This window comes from Pelmatolapia mariae, linkage group LG2, assembly GCF_036321145.2.
Source record: "Pelmatolapia mariae isolate MD_Pm_ZW linkage group LG2, Pm_UMD_F_2, whole genome shotgun sequence".
In the NCBI taxonomy this organism is placed as follows: domain Eukaryota; kingdom Metazoa; phylum Chordata; class Actinopteri; order Cichliformes; family Cichlidae; genus Pelmatolapia; species Pelmatolapia mariae.
In genome coordinates this window covers 6,480,389-6,500,746 of record NC_086228.1, presented here as the reverse complement: position 1 = coordinate 6,500,746, position 20,358 = coordinate 6,480,389, and the positions used below count along the sequence as shown (strand labels likewise).

The following is a 20,358-nucleotide window of genomic DNA, read 5'->3' as shown; positions in this document are numbered from 1 at the left end:
TGTTTGATGATGGGCTGTGGAAAAAATGTAAATTTAAAGCTCTTAATGGATCATATGTAGTTTGAAAGAGTGGTTTGTGATTCTTAAAATTAAAACTAAATTATGATTGGTGTTCTCAGAAGTTTCTTAGTTAAGTTTAGCTGTCTGTCAGTTTGTCAGGTTTCCTCTTTTTGAAAGATTACAGAGTTAAACTCAGTTGCTCCTGTTCTTATCGTCTGTATGTATAAAAGGTTTAAGAGCATGCTGTCAGGTACGTAATGCAAACACACATCCATCTTCTCCCTCATATTCTTTCCCTTGCGTGCAGGTGTGGGGAATGCTGTGGAGGGGGGCCGGGGCCGCGCGGGGACCAAACTCTTCCAGGATTTCCAGATGCTCAGCAGAATCTGGACCCATCCCTGGTGCCTTCAGCTGGACTACATCAGTAAAGAAAACAGGGTAGGGCTGGGGAAGACGAGACTAAACCACAGCAAACACTGACTGAAAAACTAGAAATACATTCCCACAAGTTGCGCACACTGTAGCAAAACAATAGAAACACATTGCTGACAGGTCACGCTTCGAGCAAGAACACCACATACTGCTACTGAAGCAAAAATTTTCCCCTTATGCATCGTTTCTGCTGCCCAAGATCGAGCCCTGCATACAGCTGACCTGCATTGCTGCACAGTCGAGTCTCACACAAGTGTACTTTCCTGCAGGGTTTCTTTGACGAGGACAGCATGGACGACTTCATCGCTTCAGAAACAGAAGAATCCTCAATGAGTCTGACCTCTGAAGATGAGAAGATCAAAAAGTAAAGTCATGTTTGTTTGTTATTTATTTCTTTCTTTATACAGATATGACATAATTAAACTGCTTTTCTACCCGGCATCTTACTCTTGCTAACCCAGTCTCGCTGTGCCTCCTGGCTAATAGGAAAAAGAAGCAGGGAAAAGGGAAAAAGAAGGGATCTGACGATTCGGACAGTGATGATGTTGAGGTCATCAAAGAGTGGAACACCAGCTCTCGTGGCAGAAACGGCGAGGGCCGAAACAGAGCGGAGTCTGTAGATGAACGTGAGTGTGCAATAACACACAGGGGATTACGATTGGTTGGCTGAGTTTCAGAGGGTCATGAACTGTACTGCATGGTTGGAAATCTATATAACATTTCAGGCTCTGATTCGGTCCTTCCTACTCGCTAAGTAATTAGTTAGTGAGAGGGGAATCTGTTTTATCAGAACTGACCTCAGGGAACCAAGCACACTACCTGCTTGTCTATGAGCCTAGGTTAAAAAATAAAAAATAAAGCCCATATTGCAGTATTTGCAGCCTTTTTATTTTATGCTGAAGTATAACAGACTCCGAGCTGATCCATTTGCCCTTGTCCTTATTCATTCCCACATATTGAGGAATGATGATTATATTGTGATATCCTTCTGTTTTATTTAGAAATTAGGAGGCTTCACATCCAGCTGCTGCTACAGGCAGAAGCTGTTGATGAGTGCGCCTCTCAGTATAAACAAATATGAAATGCACGCATTTCCATCCCATTCTCATGAACCCGATGTCTCCATAGATGTTTTGACTTCTCTCTTTAATCCAGGATGATTTGATTCAAAGTCTTTAAACACATTTTTAGCTATAATGTGAGAATTTTTATGCCTATTAAGAAAAAAATCAATACGCTAATTAAGCAAAAGTTTTAATTAAAGGTCTAATAGGATGACATGGAAAAAGTGATGACCTTTTATACCTAAAGGGTCACACCTGAAAATACCTGGATGTAAACTGGAACTTTACTGGTTGATAGGGATGTGCAGCTACTTGTGGGTTTGAGTGAGAGTCTAAAATCTTCTGTTTCCTTTAAAGTCAAAGATTCATGGAGATACAGTATATGGATCAAAGTACAGAGCCATATATACATCACACCTACTGTAGATGCTCGGTCATAGAAACCTGTGAAATGAGGCAGTTTCTGTGCTGAGGTTAATGCCAGAGGAGTTTTGGAACTCTACAGTCTTTAAGTCCGAGTCTTGGCGACTTCTGTGCGGCTCAGCGCTCGGTGACCCGGCTCTGTAGCATTTTGTGGTCTGCTGCTTTGTGGATGACTTGCTGTGGTTCCTAAACACTTCCACTTTGCAGTAACACCACTTACAGCTAATCGTGGAAAATGGGGGGGGGGGAAAAAAATCACAAGATGTCTTGTTGCGTTGGTGGCATCCTATTACAGTACCACGTTCTTCAGAAAGGACCTGTTCTTTCATAAATGTTAGTAAAGGCAGACTGCATGGTTAAGTGCTTGATTTTGTACACGTGTGGGACTGGCCGTGACTCCAAAGGTACACTATATCATGCACCAGCAGTTGTACTGCATAATACTGAGAGAGCTGTTTAAAGGTAGCTGTAACTGTCATGTAATGGAAGATGGTCTGGGACAAAATTATGACAGTGCCAGAAATGTTAGATGACCATCTACTACCCAGGTCCACTAGTCACTTAGTCAAAATGTATCAAATCATAATGATCAGCATGATATTGGCATCATTGTATTATGCAAAAAAAGCAATTTTGCATATATGCAGATCTAGCAGTGGCAGTAGAAGCTTGTTTGTGTTGTTCTCTAGCTGTTACATGAGTTTGGAATCACTAATAGTATCCACATATTAAGTGCTTGGTTGAGTTTACAGACATTAAAACAAAATAAAAAGAATAATTTTCACACACTTTACTGCTGTAACACAATAGACAACCATGTAATAGTGGGCCTCAGCTTTGGAAGCTCAGTGTCTGTTAAAGGCTTGTTGTTGTCAGATGCATGTAGGCTAATCTGTAACTCTGTATTATAAACAGCTCGGCCCTCTGGCTCCGCACCAGGAAGTCCCACTGCTGACTGGCACAAGGAGTTTGTCACGGAGGCTGATGCTGAGATCCTGGAGCACTCAGGGAAGATAATGCTGCTTTTTGAGATCCTGCGCATGGCTGAGGAAGTAGACGACAAAGTGTAAGTGTGTTTGTACTGTGTGCAAGCGTAGCCTTTGTCAGTTTGCAGTGTCATTGCAAGGCGTGTCTCTGTGTTTGTCTTTAGGTTGGTGTTCAGTCAGTCTCTCATCTCTCTGGATCTGATTGAGGATTTCTTAGAGTTGGCTTGCAGAGCTAAAGATGAAGAGAAAATTTCTCCATACAAAGGTATGTTTTGGGCATTTTTACATAGCATTACACTATGCAAAAATGAACCTATGCTCTGTTACTGACTTGCTAGACTTAGCCAAGCACTTTTTAGTATTATAAGCGAGTTGAGATTGGCAAGCTTCATTTTGTCCCAAGATTCATTTTTGTGGTTTTACACTGCGCTTTTTAAAGTCACGTGTGTGTGTGAGTGAGTGTATGTGTGTATGAGAGGGAGTGTGTTAAAAATTTTTAACATGAGCCTTGGATAAGGATGAAGCATTTCCATAGAAATGCAGGTTTTCGACTCAACCCACATGTCAACCCACATGCAGCATGTATTCTTACACAGGCTGGTGTGCTTATTACTCTTAAACACACACCGACACACACACATTGCCGCTGGTGTAAGGTCATGTTCCTAATTAAACTTCAGCAGCTGTTTTTGCTTTCATTTTGAAAATGATTAGACCTTGACTTTTTATTCGACAAAAAATGTTTGCTCAAGGGTTTGTAATTTGTAATGAAAAGATCACAGTGCCGTAATTGGAAACATGCTGAAATGTTGGTTATGAAGGCTGGTGGGAGGGGTTGGGTTGGCCATCTTGAAGGCTAAACATGGCTGGCCTCTAACCAACACAGCCATCTATCTGCTGCCTGTTAATACCAAAACTAAGTCCCTTTGACAAGCAAAAGGCAGCACTGACGCAGATACATGTGCTTTTGAAGTTTCTGTTGAACGTAGACGGCAGATGGCAAATCAGATTTCGTTCCTCTCGTGTTTGTGAAGGTGAAGGCAAGTGGTACAGGAACATTGACTACTATCGTCTGGATGGCTCTACCAATGCCACCACCAGGAAGAAGTGGGCCGAGGAGTTTAATGACACCAGTAACACAAGGTGACGTCTTTGCTGTGTTTACAAAATGCAAAATGATGACAGCGACTTTGCAAAAAAAGAGCATGAGAATCTTAAAGCAACATTTTTGCACGTGACACAGGATATAATTGTGATGTGTCTCCTTTTGTTCCATTTTCATACACAGAGGCCGTTTGTTTCTCATTTCTACAAGAGCTGGTTCACTTGGCATCAACCTGGTGGCAGCAAATCGGGTCATCATCTTTGACGCCTCCTGGAATCCATCCTACGACATCCAGAGTATCTTCAGGGTTTACCGCTTTGGGCAGCTTAAGACTGTCTACGTCTACAGGTTGCTTGCCCAGGTGAAGTTTAATAAAAGTCAATACATTTGCAGGTAAACTAGCCTCCAATAACCAGCAAGCAGGTAGTTGGTCTTTGTATATAGATTATAAGACTTTCATGAGTATAAACAGTTTCATGCAAGATGCTCTGTATAAGTTGTGGCTTACAACATTTACCAGCAAAGCCAGCAAACATTGAAATGCCACAATAAAGTATAAGAATGGTTTAACCTCCTAAGACCTGAGCTCTTCCATGGCATGCATTTTTAATTTCTCTTTGATATTTGGACATATTGGGACCCCATGAATGTAAAAACAAAGAATTGCCAGATTTTTATTTTTTTTTTTTAACCTGATTTTTGTTTCTGACAAAAATGAGATCCACATATGAGGACATTGGTTTTAAATTTTGATAGAACAATGGCAGTAGAATGTCCTCGTAAGTGGATATCAGGCCCTTGTAGAGAAAAATTAGTGTTTTTAGGTACAGATAACCCAAAATGTGATGTCCACATATGTGGACGCCAGGTCCTAGGAGGTTAAGGTGTCAACAATTAAGACTTGTGAAATTCAGCTAGAGATGAGCTGCTGTTGAATTTTTGGGACCAATATTGACTTTATATATAGATTTTGATAAATACATGGCTAATTAGGTGACTAATGCAGCATCGGTGGGCTGGGAAGTTGTGGGTGTGCTGACTTGAGGCATTGAACTGTAGGTGGTGTTCGGGCAACTCTGTTTTACTTTTTGACTTTTGGTTTCTCTCTGACCATTTTGAATTTAGCTGAAATATGAGACACGTTTTCTAAAGTCAAGCTAGTGTGTTGTGAGTGTAAAATAGCTTGAAGTGCTTACCTTTCAATCAGCCAAATGCTACGTGCTGACCGAAGAAATCTAGCATGCTAGTTAGTTTCCTGTGATGGCAAATTTATAAGCGATGTTGGCCGAATTTCCAGTATATTGGTCAATTTTTAAGTTTTTTCCTTTCAAACATTCTAAACAGACAGATTTCTGTTACATTTCTTTTGTATACTTACTTATTTACTGTTGCAGAGTGCCCTCTGGTGGACAAACTATGCAACATTAACACAAAACATTGCTGAAGGGCATTTCTCCCATCTCTTTAAATGAAGAGTTGGCAATTTTAATTTGACTATTAAAAATACAATAGAAAAGCAAATAAATCTGGTCAGTTAATATTTGCTATCAGGCGAAAATCGTTCGGGTTCTAGTTCCAAATAACTCTGCACCAATTTGTGTTGAGCTGTTATGCTAATATACCTCTTTGAGTATGGCAGACAATAGACTTGGATTCATGCTGGGCAAACTATTGATGACCTAAATCATCATTTTACCTCATTAGGAAATGCAGATTGGTAATGAACTCACTAAACTGTACTTGGAATTCTTGCTGCATTGTCTTGATATTGATGCCTTTGTGTTCATCCAGTATAGGGTGGATGTGATGTGCCTGTGTAATTCTGATTGACTCCTGGGTCACTTGATGTTTTTTAAACCTCCGTTTTTTGTTCATCTCTTTTCATTCTCTTTTTTTAGGGCACAATGGAGGAGAAGATTTATGAGCGGCAGGTAACCAAACAGTCTCTGTCATTCCGGGTTGTGGACCAGCAGCAGATTGAGAGGCACTTTACGATGAACGAGCTGGCCGAACTCTACACCTTTGAGCCAGACTTGCTGGATGATCCCTCTGAAAAGAAGAGCAAGAAAGCCACACCCATGCTTCCTAAGGTGAAGATGCATATATTGTATGTATTTAGATCGAGAAGGTGGGCTTTCAGTACTGATCTAAGTGTCTTTTTAGGAGTTAAATTGACTATAAATCAGACATGTAATTTGGCTTTGATGAATCATTGACTGAGAATTCATGCTTTTCTTTGAAGGAAATGTTGAAAACAGGCTGAAACCTATTAACAGTAGTAAAATAGCTTTCTTTTTTTTTTCTCCTTCAGCAAACATGGCACAGGATGCTATTATAAATGCCAAGCTTGTTTTTTTTTTTTCCATACTTTCAGCGAGTAGCTTGTTCTTCCTTTTGAAGTTTTGCACTTCAGTGATAAACTGTTATTTAAACCCAATGCCAGCTTGTATCCTGCTTAGCCTCTTTCTGGGATCTCAGTATTCCTTCTCGTTTCCTTTCATAATCCTGCCCTCGCCTCTTCTCTTCTTCTAATGCAGGTGCAGTGTCACTATTTAGGCCCCCTGGGGTTTAATAAGAACACAGCCCTTACATGGGCCATCCAGCCCAGCACAGCTGCACAGATCTGTCTGTTTACTGCTATTTACTAAATAGTCTTCCCATTGCAACACTCCTGCTGCCCTGCTATAAACCTGCACTCCTCTTTTTTTCATTCATTCCTTGCTGCTTTTTACTTCTCTGTTGATCTTTGAATTACTCCCCTCCTTTCCCACTCATTCCCTTTTTTGAACTCTCTGGGTTTATTCAGATCTGTTTCTTAAGTGGTTTTACCTCTTTGTTTTGGCTTGACCCGGGTTACTCTGCAGAAACTTGTAAACAGACGGGTTTAAAAAAAAACATTGTATATACAGCTTGCATGCTCTTTCATTGGAGAAAAGTCCTTACAGTTCACCTTCATTGGAAATTGTTTTATTGACATTGACAGAATAATTTGTATTTGCCACTCTCTTGATGAGTATTATCAGGTAGGAGCAGTGTGAGAATCCCCTCAGTGAGCAGCTGCTATAATTTCTCCCACCACATATATTCCTCTAAACCCAGTGTAGCCTACTTAGAGCGCAGCAGAGCACAGTTGGAGATCTGAAGAGGAAAGATGTGTTCACTGAGCTGCGGCCTGTTAGATGTGTATGATCTTTAACGAGCCCAGTGACATTTATATGACACAGTATTAAAGACGGAGAAGCTGACAAGCTCTTATAAAGCCAACCTGTTTTTGGCCAAGGGGTTAACTATGATGTGGCAGCAGGACTGCAGTATTACGGAAGGAATTTGCCATCTGGAATGATGTGAAGATGAGTCAGACACCCTCCATCATTTTCAGCCAAGAACGAGAGAGCTTGTACTTTCTTTCCCCCATTTCTTCACACTGTGAAGTGCAGGGTTTTTTTTCCACGCAGAAAAGACTTGGGTCACAGAGAAGCTGATATTTAGCTCTTTTTCTGCAAAGCTTTGTTATGGATATTTATTTAACCTGACCTTACCTCAACCCTCATACTGTACCTATAGTTGCACTTTTACTCATGTTCCCACTCTCTCTTCCATCCACGCCATTTATTTTCTCTGCCATCTTTGTGACCATCTGCTGCTATGACTCGCCTCTCTGCCTCCAAATGTTCAAAGTGAGCTCAGTAAAGTTGTTTTTTCTTTTTTCGCCCCCTGGCCTCCCCCTGCATGATGAAAGGTCATTATTTAAACCCCACTCTTAAAGATGGCTCTCTAGTCTTCAGAAAAACTAATTGGAGACAAAGGAAGCAGGCGTGCTTCCCGCTAATGACAAAGAAGGCCCTCTCAGCCCAGACATGAGATTTTTTGCTCTCCACCCATCTCTTTCTGAGACACTCTTGCCCACTTCCTGTTCATCACACACTTCCATCTAACATGCTACCACTTGTACTTAAAGTTATGTTGGTAGTCTTTGAACAATTTTTATAAAAGTCTCCAGCATCTCGTGCAGATGTGCTCTGCATTGTACGCTCTCGGCCCGGCTGGCGTGCTCTCAGCAGGTCATGGCTACAGTGGTCATTAGGCTCTGCTAGGAACACTGAAAGGCCGTGGGCAGGCTGTGCCTAAACTACAGTATAGACAGGAGCAGACTGGAGCTATAAAGCACACCATGCTTGTCTCATTAGAGGTAGGAAGTCACTTTTGACCTTGGAGGGGGAAAAAAAATCTCCCTCAGATAGTCTTCAAGCATTACATGAATGATCGGTAGTTTACAGAGGTCCTTTGTGATGCTGTTGTTGTAAATTACCTGCCCTCAGTTAGGCCGATCTCTCCTTGGATAAACGGTTTCTTTTACTTCCCAGAGTGCTTTTTGCCTGCTTTTAGAAAACATGCCTGAGCTTGTACTGGATGTGGAGAGAGCACTAATTATAGTTACAGCAAGAAATTAAGTGGTTGCAGGTGGTGGTGGTGGTGGGGGGAATCAGAAGTCATCATCAGACCTCTGTTGCTATACTCTGATTGTTTGGGACCACCTTTAGAGACTCCGACTTATTTGTCTTTTCTATGATCAATCCTTCTCGGTATGATTGATAATGCAGTAGGTGTTTGTACAGAAAATCATTTTGACTTTGCTTGTGGCATTGCCAGTCAATGGGCAGAATATTCATCTGTCATTAAAGGCTTGTATTGGTAAAGTGACTCATTTGAGACTGATCAGTCATTCATAGAGTTGCACTTGTTTTCTCATCACCCCACAGCTTACAAATCACGGTGTGAAACAGCATAAAGTCTTTCTCTCTACTCCAGATTTTGAGACTGAAACTGTTTGACTGACCTGAGAGCTGTTTGATCGAAGTGCATTGGCATCTTTATTCTGACTGTAGCCAGACTTTGGAGCCAATGAATGAATCTGAAAAGAGCAGCACTCTGCCTCTTCTCGTCTCCCACCCGTTTCTCACCTCAGACTTGTTCAGAGACCGATTCCTATTTTTATATTCTCATCTCCCCCCTCTCAACCCTCCGCTCCAGCTGGCTGTCTCCTGTAGCGAACCCTTCACTGCTGCTAGCTGAGGCTTGTTTTTATTGGAATGTGGTATGTTTATTGTCTTTTTTTAGCCCTTTATGACATGCATGATTTTTGTTTCTTTGTTAATTGACTGACAGCTAGATAAACCCTCTGACTTGTGATTAGGCCCCAGAGGGTGTAAAGACAACATGGTTTTAAGGGCAGGGGCGGCCTCCTGATGTCAGGTACAAGAGCAGCAGTTGAGCACATTTTTGCGAAGAAACTGTTTAGTGCAGCTCGGTAGAGTTGTGTGTCACTTATGTGCAGCTGGTGGGGAGAGAGAGTTTTGACTGGACTGAATGTTTAGGTATTAGAAATATCCCATACGTTCACATTCCTGCTGTTGCGATCCTGCTTTAGCCCCCTTAGTTGCTATGCCCGATGCACCTGTGTGTCAAAAGCAGTTTGTGACACACACACACACAGCCATGCCAGTGCATTTAAAAACTCGTGCACAGCTTGGGAATAGTTGTTGTAACTGAACAACTGAGAATTTCTTTTGCTCTGCTGCTTTCCTTTCTTGTCTAAGTGTTAAACTTTTTCCCTTTTCATCCTGCATATTTTATGGCTTGGTGGAGGCTTACTATTGTGGCAATGACAGGTATAATAGAAACCCCATTGTCAACATATTAACTGATCGTTTAGGATGTTGGAAATGGAGTTAACATGCTTGAAAATGTTCAGAAAGTTGATAACGTGGCCAAAGAACTGCTGCCTGTTATGTAGGCGGCTCTTTAATGGCATCATACCTCTTTACAGTTAAGCGCCATCTAAAATCTGTTGGTAAAGCATACGTATGCTTCTGTGCCAAGTAGTAAAGTCTACATGAGGCCCACTTATATGGACTCCCAAGTTTTCATCTTTGTGATGTGTGAGGCAGCCGCGTTTGAAAGCTCCTTTACATAATTTGTGAACTGTTGGCAGGAGAGCCGTTTTTATACATGTGCAAGAATTTGGTTTAAAGGATGCATGCCTTGGGAAAGGTTCTCATGCATTGGTAAATTTAGTGAAAGCCTTGTTTGGTAAGCAGACCATGCAGGTTCTTTTGAAAGTACTGGTTCAGTTTGCATTTACAGAGGCTCTTCCTGTACTTGGATTTGAAACATCTGATTATCAGGATCTTCTTACGATTGAGCAGTTTGTGTCCTAACTGAGGAACGTCTAGAGGTCGCCTGCAGACATTACCTGCCACCTCCAGTGCTGCGTCTGAGCAAACGCACACCAAATGTCTCCCCTCTGCTTTTCTCAAAAGGGAGAAAACATTCACATGGAGTTGAATTGGCTGATTTACCGCCCACTCTGAGCATCTGCCCACCCGCAGTCTTTTGCCTCAACCCCCCTGCAGTAAATTGATAGTCTTCCACATGCAGCTCCATACAGATGACAATAGCATAGGTCAGGTTACCTACAGTCATTAGTGCCGCCTCAGGATACACGCACACATAGCACTAGGATGGGAGATGGACCGGACCACCCCAGAGCCACTGCTGGTAGGGATTACTTGGGTATCCCAGAATGCACCGTGTTCCAGTGGGAGCGCCTATACTGTCATTTGACCTGCAGCTCCACTGACCCGTTACTCGACCAGCAGTCAGAAAAACTCCTCTTTCATTCATTTGGATAAAAACACCTCACATTCTCTACACGCTCAGATGCTAGCTTTGTTTTTTCTTCTTGCCACCTAAACCTTCGGGGTAATTACAAATGTAAAAATTCAAATAGAATTTCAAAATTATGTTTCTGTTCGGCAAAGCAGTAATATTTCTTTTTAAGCAGAGAAAGCAGGGTGTATGTTGGTTTTAATTCTTTTAAGGACTGATGCAAAGCTGTCAGCAGTCGTTGTGTACCTTTTGCTATCTGTCCTTCAGACAAGGCAGCAGCGAGATAAAAGCTTTACCACTAGACTCAGTTTGGTGTTTAAATCGGTAAAATGCTGCTGTTTGAGCCGTGCATGCTGCATCCCAAGTGTTTGTGGTGGCCTTGATTGTGACCTTTATTTGACCTCATGCTGACTTATTTTGGCAGAACGAACCATGATGGGTGCCTTTTATCCAAGTCAGACCAACGGGCTCTTCTGTGCTTTTATGTCCTAATTAGAGAGTAAAGCAGCAGTTGAATCGCTGCCTGTACTGCTGCTCTAAATGTCTGGTTGTTCAGGGGTGGCCTGGTTTTGTCCTGATTGAGTGTGATGGCTGGGAAACATAAACACATGTCAATGAGGAGCACAATTGGCTTCAGGATCCAAGTGTTGGAGGCTGTGGTGTGCAGGGTTGAGAAACACTGTGTCCCAGTCTGCTTCTACCTGTTTCAGCCACCTGTTTTTTTTACTCTCTGAAGTCAGAGAGGCTCTTGCATATTACTACTCTTCTTCTTTTTATTTTGAAATGGTTGCAATCCACTATTAATTTTATCGTTTGTTTCCGGGGGCTTTTGGGGTTTTTTTTTACCCTCCTTTTCCTTACTGCTGACTATATCGATGATTAATTTTGTTTGTGTCGTCTCACCCATTGTCACTGTTCAGCTTGAGAGCACGAAGAACAAGGGAGGAGGGCCGAGCCCCTGTGTGAATTGGCTCGCGTGGAGCTGAAATGATGCAACTTCTGTATGACGTCTCCAGATTGCAAGGTTCCAGTTTAATGTAAAGCTAAGTTGAGACAAAGAAAAGCAAACATGCTGCACAGAGAGTAATTTAAACCATGTTTGTGTGAGCGAAGCCTGGCCCAACTCTTAATTTTTCACAGGTATTGTTTTCAATAACAGTGTAGCCATGGAAACCTCAAAACACATGTGCTGAAAAAAATAAATGTATTTATCTTTTTATTTTGGTATCAGAACTGAATTTTCCACGTTTTCTTGAATTGTGCGTTCAGGTCACTGTTGGAGTTGTTTGACATTTGAGCGCGTGCTAACCTGCTTTATGAGAAAATTTGATGCCTTAAATGTAGTGTTGGTGTTTTTTGAATTTTATTAACTTAAGAGGTTTCTGCAAAAAAAGCAGATTCAAGGTGCTGTAGAGAAAAATTAGCATTGCATCTGGAACCTTTTCTGTTTTTAAGGGGCTAAAATGTTGATTTTAAAAAAATTATATTATTGACTGCTCAACGTGACATTTAACCATACGTTATTTTGTTTGTAGTCCTTTAACTCTTAATTCTCTCATGAAATGCACATTGCTTTGGGAGTGTGTGTGCAGCAGAATGAATCCACTTTGAGTGGGTCACAGTCAAAACAAGATGGCCAGGCTTCACTTGGGGTTGTCACCTGTAGCCAGTCCTGTGAAAGTTGGGCTTAGCATGGTTTGCAGAGCCAACTCACAGCTTTGCACTGTTGTCTACAGGTTGTAGCTGTTTACTGTCACTAGGGGGCAGTGTCAAAAATCTGAGGGTTACTCTTTTGTTTGAGCTGCTGTTCTTTAAAACTTAGAATTTTAGTTTCAAATCACTTTTTCACATGCATAAAACTTCTGACCCTAATTGAACTCCATATAGCTGTTGCAGTTAAATCATAGATGACAAATATTCAAAGTCAAATGCGTGACAAACAGAAAAAAAAACACTAAATTGCATCGCGTAGCAGCAGTTTGCAATGTCAATTTTGGTGTGTGCACTCTTTTACTCAAAGGAACTGGTAGCTGGTAGCGCTACTGGCAACAGAAGTGCACATGCTAGTCATTTCCTGTATAAATGCTTCATGGCTTCTGTGTAAAAAGACCATGTACACTTTGTATGGATGATGGATCTGGTAAAGCCACTTTGATGAGTCCACATGCGTTTTGTTTTCCAGTTTAACCACGGGGTTAGGAGAAAAGAGTGTTCTTGTTTCCAAATTAAAAACAATAAATTTCTTGTGAGCTGCTGGCCATATTTAATTGCAGACCAGGTCATCGGAATAACTGTAAGGAGTAAGGTGGATGATAATGTTGCTGAGTTTAAAGAAAAGTCCTGAAGATTGACCGTTCAGGGACATGACAGGTCAGTGGATAAAGACAGAAAGATGGAGATCATGGCCGGAAAAAGAGCTTTAGCTCCAGTCACTTTTGAATGTAACAAGTTAATTTCAAGTGAATGTGGAAAAACTGCCAATTAAGCAAAAGATATTTTAAAAAAAGAGAGCTGTTTGGAGCTCACAGAACATTTTTATTGAGAAACACATTGTTTTAATCCAGCAAATATGCACCTCTGTTCATGGGTATTCTTGCTGCATTCCTTGCACATCACATGAAATCCTCTGTAATTAAAAAAGGATTTGTACTTTGCGGTCTGAATATAGAGGAACCTTTAGTGCTCAAGAGGTCTGTGGCTCCTCCACAGTAATCTTTCCTTCCCCTCTAATGATGATGATTTCAAACCCACCGTGACCATATTTTTTCTCATCTTTCCTTGATGTAGGATCCCTTCCTGGCTGAGATGCTGCAGAACAATAAGGACCAGATTGTGTGTTACCATGAGCACGACTCCCTGCTGGACCACAAGGAGGAGGAAGCCTTGAGCGAGGAGGACCGCAAGGCTGCTTGGGCTGAATATGAAGCAGAGAAAAAGGTAGGCGGCGAGCAGAAAACGCATGCATACAGACGCGCACCAGCAAATCCACCAGATCCAAAATTGAAGGGCCACGTGTACAGCACTTAGGCCTCGGGTCTGTCATTCTCCAGAACATTGACATTAATGTGTGAGGTGAACCAGGGCCCCGCTTTTGTTTGTCAAGATGTGCGAGTTAGTGTTGGATCTGTATAATCCTTTCATCACCCAGAGTAAGCAGATGACAGGGGCTCCCCCTTGCTCCGCTGATGGTCATTTTGGCCCACCATCAGGCTAGTGAGCTGCTGTACAAATCACCAAGGCTGTCTAAGCAGTGTCACCGCTACTTACTGTAAGACCACAGAGGTTTAGGGACTCCTGTCCTCTTCACACACATAACTGTCCCCCCTCTTCCTTTACTTTGTTGTGGGGCAATTAGTGGGGTTTATTTTGAGATGTGTATATTGTAAGAAAACAAGAGCAGGTCTCCTCTACGCCCCTCGAGTAATCCTAGATTCTAATTCACACTAATGATTATTTTTCCAACACACTCTACCCTTCTTGCCCTCTATGCCTTAAGCTGATTTTCCCTTGGAGCCTCTTCTGCTTTTCAAGAGAACAGAGGGTTCCCAGTGGTAGTAAAGAGAGGGGGGGGGGGACTGAGTGAGGTCAAATTTAAGGATTTCAAGTCTGTTCCCATCACTTCGATCTGTCTCTTAGCAAAGGAGCAGAAATGGTCACCGTCATCATCAAGAGGTTGTTCGGTATCGTGTTGTACGCCCTGCTTTGCAGGAGAAACAACTGGAACGTAACCCAAGCTCTGCTAATGTCTTCACAACTTAAGGTTTGGCCTGGCGGCGGCTAGAGAGGGCTGCGTGTATGAATATCACATTTGCAACTCAGGGAAATGGGAAAAACTGAGAATGCGATTGGGAGCCCAAAACGAAATTGAACCCAAGAGCCCTGGTTCTCACTGGAATGACTTCAGCTTGGTACAAAGCTTACCGAGGCTCATGCCATAAATTTAGATTTCAGATACTGAATTTTGGAAGCAAAGGCTAGATTTGGTTTCCGTCTGTGTGAAACGTATGAAAGGCGCAGAGCGTCGGAGGATGCTGCTAAAGTTAAAGAGGTGTGTGTGCGTAGATTAATGTGTGTTGAAAGTTTTGTACTGTTTAGGTTTGCACACCTGTCTCTGACCAGGTCCAAATATCCCTGCTGGCCCCCAACACACACACAAACACACAGACACACACCCCCCCTTTGCATACCGGATGGCCAGATTACAGGGCACGGGAAAACCATCTGCAGCAGAGACTCAATTACATACAAACATCGGCATCCTGCTGGCCTTTGCTGGGACGAGACTGTTTACTTCAGGTCACTACTTTCACACACATATTTAATACCGCGGGAGCAGGCTGATGTTGGACAGCTTGTTGCTTTTGGAGTTATTTGTGTAGATATGAAAACTTCATGAAGACTCAACGTGAAGTGAAGACCTCATCACATCAATGTGCGACTTAAGCTGACAGACAAAGCGGACCGTCGTCTCTCGTCAGCCTCGCCGATTGTTTAGTTTTTCCCATCATGGCCTCAGAGGCTCTTAACACCTGCGTAATTAGCCTCTGCTTCCTCACTCCCTCCTCTGTCTCTTCCTCTTGTCTTTCATCTCTCAGGGTATGTCCATGAGGACCAACTACCAGACGGCATATGCTCACGCGGACATGAACAACCCCAGCTACTTCACCTACAACATTGGAGCTTTGCCCTCCATGACCAACCAGCAGCTGGAGGTAAGTAATGAGCTCCACATGTCACCACTGCTGCCTCACACCCGTCCCGCTCTTTCCCCCCACAGCATGGCGACCCACATTCCTCAAACCCCACAGCTAATTGTGACAGCAGTCCTGGTAGCAGATCAGCCCAACTCTGCCCCACGCTGCTCAATGTCTGCAGCTATTAATGCACAACAACTGAGGGAGTGATCAGAACTTGTTTTTTTTTTTTTTATGGAAATAAAATTTAAAAACTACTATACGCTGTCTTTATAAATTAAATAATCACATATGAGACATTATGTATGCGGGAAGCATCAGATTCTGCAAAGCAGGTTTTGGAGGTCAAAAGTGATTTTGCTGACACATGCTTTCATATCCGGCACACACAGTATCGTGCATCAGGTCATCCGATTAATGAAAATCTAATATTTAGACTACGTTTGGTTTTCACTGTTGTATTAGACGGTCGCAAACTTTCTGTCTGCTGTGCGGTGCTGGGCACAGCTAATCAGTTACAGCTTTTTTCTTTTTGTGTTGGTTCTTGCTGGAAGTGGTGAGACTCAACATTACAGTAAATGTGCGGGCTGTAAATACAAATAATAAGCTAGAAGAATTTCTGTGGCGCTGCACAGATGGAGATGATTCACCTTTTGACGTTACGCATTTTGAAGATTACCATACATAGGATACAATATCTGGCATCTTTTAAATGTTTTGTTCACTTTGCCATCTGTTTGGGAGAGTCCCTGCTTTTATTTTGAATTTCTGCTGCTTTTAGCCAACTAGCTCAGAGGTTTCCTGTCTTGTTTCCCCAAAGGCAGGCTGATCAGTCATAGTGGTGATATTATTTTTATTAAGCTGCCTCTACATTCACTCTGTTATCCTGAGGTTGAAGAGGCTGTGTTGGTCTTTGCTGTGAGGTCTGCTCCTGAGCAGGTGGAGAACTGGTGCTGTCATGGCTGAAAGGGAAGGACTAACGCCAACTAAAATTCTGGGGGAGTCGTGATGGATGAGAGAGGCTCACTGAAGAGGCAGCTGAATATATTGCTCTATTGTTTGTCACCAAGTACTCGACACAGTGAATGCGAGCAAAGATCACCTGCCTTTGTCTCATGTGTTTTCTCTCTGCCTTGTTTTGTTTTTGCTCAGGAACTCATAAACCAGGGCCGACAGAAAGTCATCGAGGCTACAAATGCTTTGAAGTCTTTATCACGGGAGTCGCTGGAAGATATAATCAGCAGAGTGGTGAGATGTTTGAAATCACTTTCCATTCACAGATCTGTAGGAATCACTGCACGTTTTAATGACTGTTGCCTCTCACCACAGTGGAAAGAGAACCCAGCGCTTACGGAGAACCAGGTCCAGGCTGTCGCTCTGGGGCGACAGGCCACCGTTGAGCTAGAGCTTAAACGCAGGGAAGCGATCTACAGGGATGTACTCAACAGGCAGCAGTCGGTAAGAGCCGCTCTGTATACGAGATAGAACAGACAACTGAATGACGCCAACAAATCATCACAGTAGTTTAATTTCATTAGTTTATCGATGGTGGTTAAACAGGGTAATTTGTAAATTAATCCATTATGACCAAACAGTCAAAAGGCCAAAAACTGGCAATAATTTCACTGTGCATCACAAGATTTTGTGCTGAGAGGGCTATACCGGTTTACCTGCACCAGCCAAGAAAAAAGGTTAGCGTGGGAGTAGTATCTCTGTTTACTGTCTGTCTGTGAAAGCATGAGGCGGTTTGACCTCTTAAAAGCTCTGATTCACCCTTGACTACAGCTCAGAGACACCACTATATGTGACCTCTGATGTCAGCTGTTGTGCTGGGTTTTAACAAGGACAAGGGACCGCCACCCTCACTTCTTCCTATAATTGTTGTCATTGTGTTAAACCGTGACAGAGCAAAGTGTACTTTTTATCTTTGAATTGTGTTAATTTTCGATGTCTGTGTGTTTCAGTTGATGATGTACGTGCAGAAGCTGATTACCAACAGGAAGGTGCAGGAGCAGCAGCTGGCCATGGCCAATCAGGCCAGCTACCTAAACCAGCTGGCCCTTCAGAACGGCATGATGGGAGCCGGCGGGCTCAGTCAGATGGACCTGCTCACTCTTTACCAGCAGCTCCACGGCCTGGGCGGCCATCAGGGTATGGGCAAAAATCCTGGCCCCTCCAAGGGCCTGTAGGTCAAAATGACTCTATACCACCAATCTCCCCTCCCCTCCTCTCACCCACCAAACACTCAGCTGGCCAGTCCCAGCAAGGCCCAGTTTTCTATACTGCGACACCCCCCCCCCAAAAAAAACAAACAAACAAACAAAACAAAAGCTCAAAACACACAGATGCAACGAGCCAGAGGGTCGGTGAGAGACTGAGACTGGACTGCTGTCCACTGGAGCCTCAAGTGAGAGAGACTCTCAGTGCTTTATTCTGTAACTCACTGAGAGGATGTAATGTATAAATGACTGTGTGAAATGTCTGTTAGGAATTTCAACAGAGGAAAAAAAAATGTATATACCGCCTTAATGTTATTCAAGTTCTATATCTTCATTTTTCATGTATTTAAAGTTTTACCCCCAATGCTTTAAGGCATTGTATTGATTTGCCCTTTAAAAAAAAGGGTTTCCTTATTATTTCCAGCTCAGTTTTTTTATACTGTTTTAAATGCCTAACTAACTACACCTGAGTGGGACCAGTATTGTTGGTGACAGGACTCTGATGCAAAGCGCTACGCGACGATGAACTCCAGTAGATTCCTCCACCTTTATCTAGCAAAAGCAGACAGCTGTTGGTGCTGCAAGTCCTGCTTTTTATTTCTTTCTTTCTTTTTGGAAGATGGGAGAAACTGATAAATGGGGGAGGGGGGGGGGTACTGGGGGGAAAAAATTATGGCCTTATTGATTTGCTAAAAAAAACAAAACAAAAAAAGCTCTGTAAAGATTTGAGGTTTGTGGAGAATCTTTTCTATTATGCTTTTAAGTGTTTACATTAGTTGTCGCTGAACATGGTAACGGAATGCTTGTGTTGTTCAGAAACTGCCTGCCAGTTCCTATGACCCTTTTGTAATGTCATCCTCATTGTCACGTGTCGTCTAGCATAGCACCGTGCGTCTCGTTCATTACGTTCCACTTGTGTTGATCCCCGAGCCTGGGTGAGAGGCCGGGTCTCGCAAAGCGGAGGCGGTTCAGCCAGGTGTCACGGAGGGCCCAGAACTTTTACCCTTTCACTTGTCTGTCAGCGTTTGAAATATGCGTTTCCAGATGGGATTGACAGAGTAAAGGCTGGAAATCTTATTATACCTGGCTGATTTGTGTCCTCTGCTTTGTGAGAAATGCTCTCCTGGACACTGTAGTCTCACCAGGCAGGCCCCCAGACTACTTGTATTCTACTTTGGCACATTCATGCTTCTAAATGCTTAAACTGGTGTAGCTGTTGAACATGAGGAATATGAACGTTTCTCACGGAGAGACGACCTGCCGTCTCCGATTGACTCCTGTGTTTGCACAAGGTGTATTTCATAAATGTAGAAAACGTTTTTTGCCCTTGTCTAAGAATGTTCTTACGTTAGCGAATACACCAACATGATTTGCCATGAATCTGATCTGCTATTATCTTGATAAGTATTTAATATAACATTTAATAAAGTGACCAAAAGTATAACCGGTGCATGTGTTGGAGTCTTTTTTTTTTCTTTTTTATATTATAAAGGGATTGAAGTACTTGCCACTGATTCACCTCGCTGAGTTTACAAAGAGGAATGCTGGTTGCACATTTGATCCCTCTGATTAGCTCCACCTTGATGATTGTTGCATGTTATGCCTTATTAGACAGGAGAGTTTGGGTGGAGACTGATGGGGAATAATACACATGAAACAAATGCACAACTAATAGGCAGGAAATGGTTTTGATTACATTTTTATAAAGCGTGCTTATTTGCTTTCTTGCCAAGTGTTACAGAATTGGTACCACTTACATTTGTCTGTGTTGGAGTACTGTGCAAAAAGTCCCGAGCCACCTGCCATTTCTTTATATTTGGTTTGGAAATGGGTAAAAGAGATAAAGAAAAATGAGGCAAAGCAGTTTGTACAGTTCTAACAAGGTTTATTTAACAAGGTGTGTTTGTTATAAACACCTTTATACATTAACACAGCCTGAACACTCTCAGGCAGCTTTCTTGTATATTCTTTAAGTCGTCTTCAGGAATAGTTCTCCAGGCTGCTTGAAGGACATTCAAAGCTCTTCTTTTAGTGCTGGCTGCCTTTTGTTCCCTTCTCTGCAAAGTGAGCCCACACTGCTTCAATAATGTTGAGGTCCGGGCTCTGGGGAGGCCAATCCATGACTGATAGTGTTTCACTGTGTTTTGTAATCCGGGTGTGCTTTTGCTGCATTGTGAAATGCAGCCCCAAACCATGACAAAGCCTCCACTGTGGAGACACTCACTGTTGTTCTTTCATACATATTGACAACAATTTGAACTGAACATTTCAAATTTGAATTCATCCTTCCATAAAAATCAGCTGCCACTGGTTTTCAGTCAAATTCTTGTGTAATTTGGCAATCTTAAGAACGGCTTCGTGACAGCCACTGAATACATTTCTGATGAGGCTTCAGTGAACAGTAGATGGATCAACTGAAAGGTCAAATACATCTCTGAGGTCCTGTTTATGCCTGTCGAACTTGCTGCCATTGGCATTCAGCTAAAGAGGTCAAAAGAAACAAAGTGCATAAATATACCGTTTAAAATTGATTGCATGCAAAGTTGTGTGCAGATACAACACTGATAATTTACTTAAAAATTAAAAGAAAACAAAACATTGAAATGGTCAGAGGTCTGGAGTCAAAATGGAAAAAAAAGAGCCAATAATACACCAAAGAAGAACTTTAAAAGACCTTCAGAAAACCTGGAGAACTTTCTCAAGACCAGAGAAAAATACAAAGTGGTCTGGCTCCTTGAAATGAGGTGTGGCTCAAGACTTTTGCAC

General features: G+C 42.4%; 1 protein-coding gene across 2 annotated transcripts in view; it reads left to right on the top strand.

Annotated features, from left to right (window-relative positions):
- atrx (ATRX chromatin remodeler) overlaps positions 1–17,713 on the top strand; it is a 32,938-nt gene extending 15,225 nt beyond the window's left edge. For both annotated transcript variants that reach the window (XM_063491831.1, XM_063491841.1), the window contains exons 22-34: positions 308–438; positions 702–796; positions 919–1,058; positions 2,835–2,985; positions 3,070–3,170; positions 3,940–4,048; positions 4,194–4,371; positions 5,909–6,100; positions 13,467–13,616; positions 15,275–15,391; positions 16,526–16,621; positions 16,703–16,831; positions 17,338–17,713. In XM_063491831.1, the coding sequence (XP_063347901.1) occupies positions 308–438; positions 702–796; positions 919–1,058; positions 2,835–2,985; positions 3,070–3,170; positions 3,940–4,048; positions 4,194–4,371; positions 5,909–6,100; positions 13,467–13,616; positions 15,275–15,391; positions 16,526–16,621; positions 16,703–16,831; positions 17,338–17,562 (1,814 nt within the window). In that variant the 3' untranslated portion in view covers positions 17,563–17,713. The remainder of the gene's footprint in view (positions 1–307; positions 439–701; positions 797–918; positions 1,059–2,834; positions 2,986–3,069; positions 3,171–3,939; positions 4,049–4,193; positions 4,372–5,908; positions 6,101–13,466; positions 13,617–15,274; positions 15,392–16,525; positions 16,622–16,702; positions 16,832–17,337) is intronic.
- The last annotated feature ends 2,645 nt before the right edge of the window (positions 17,714–20,358 follow it).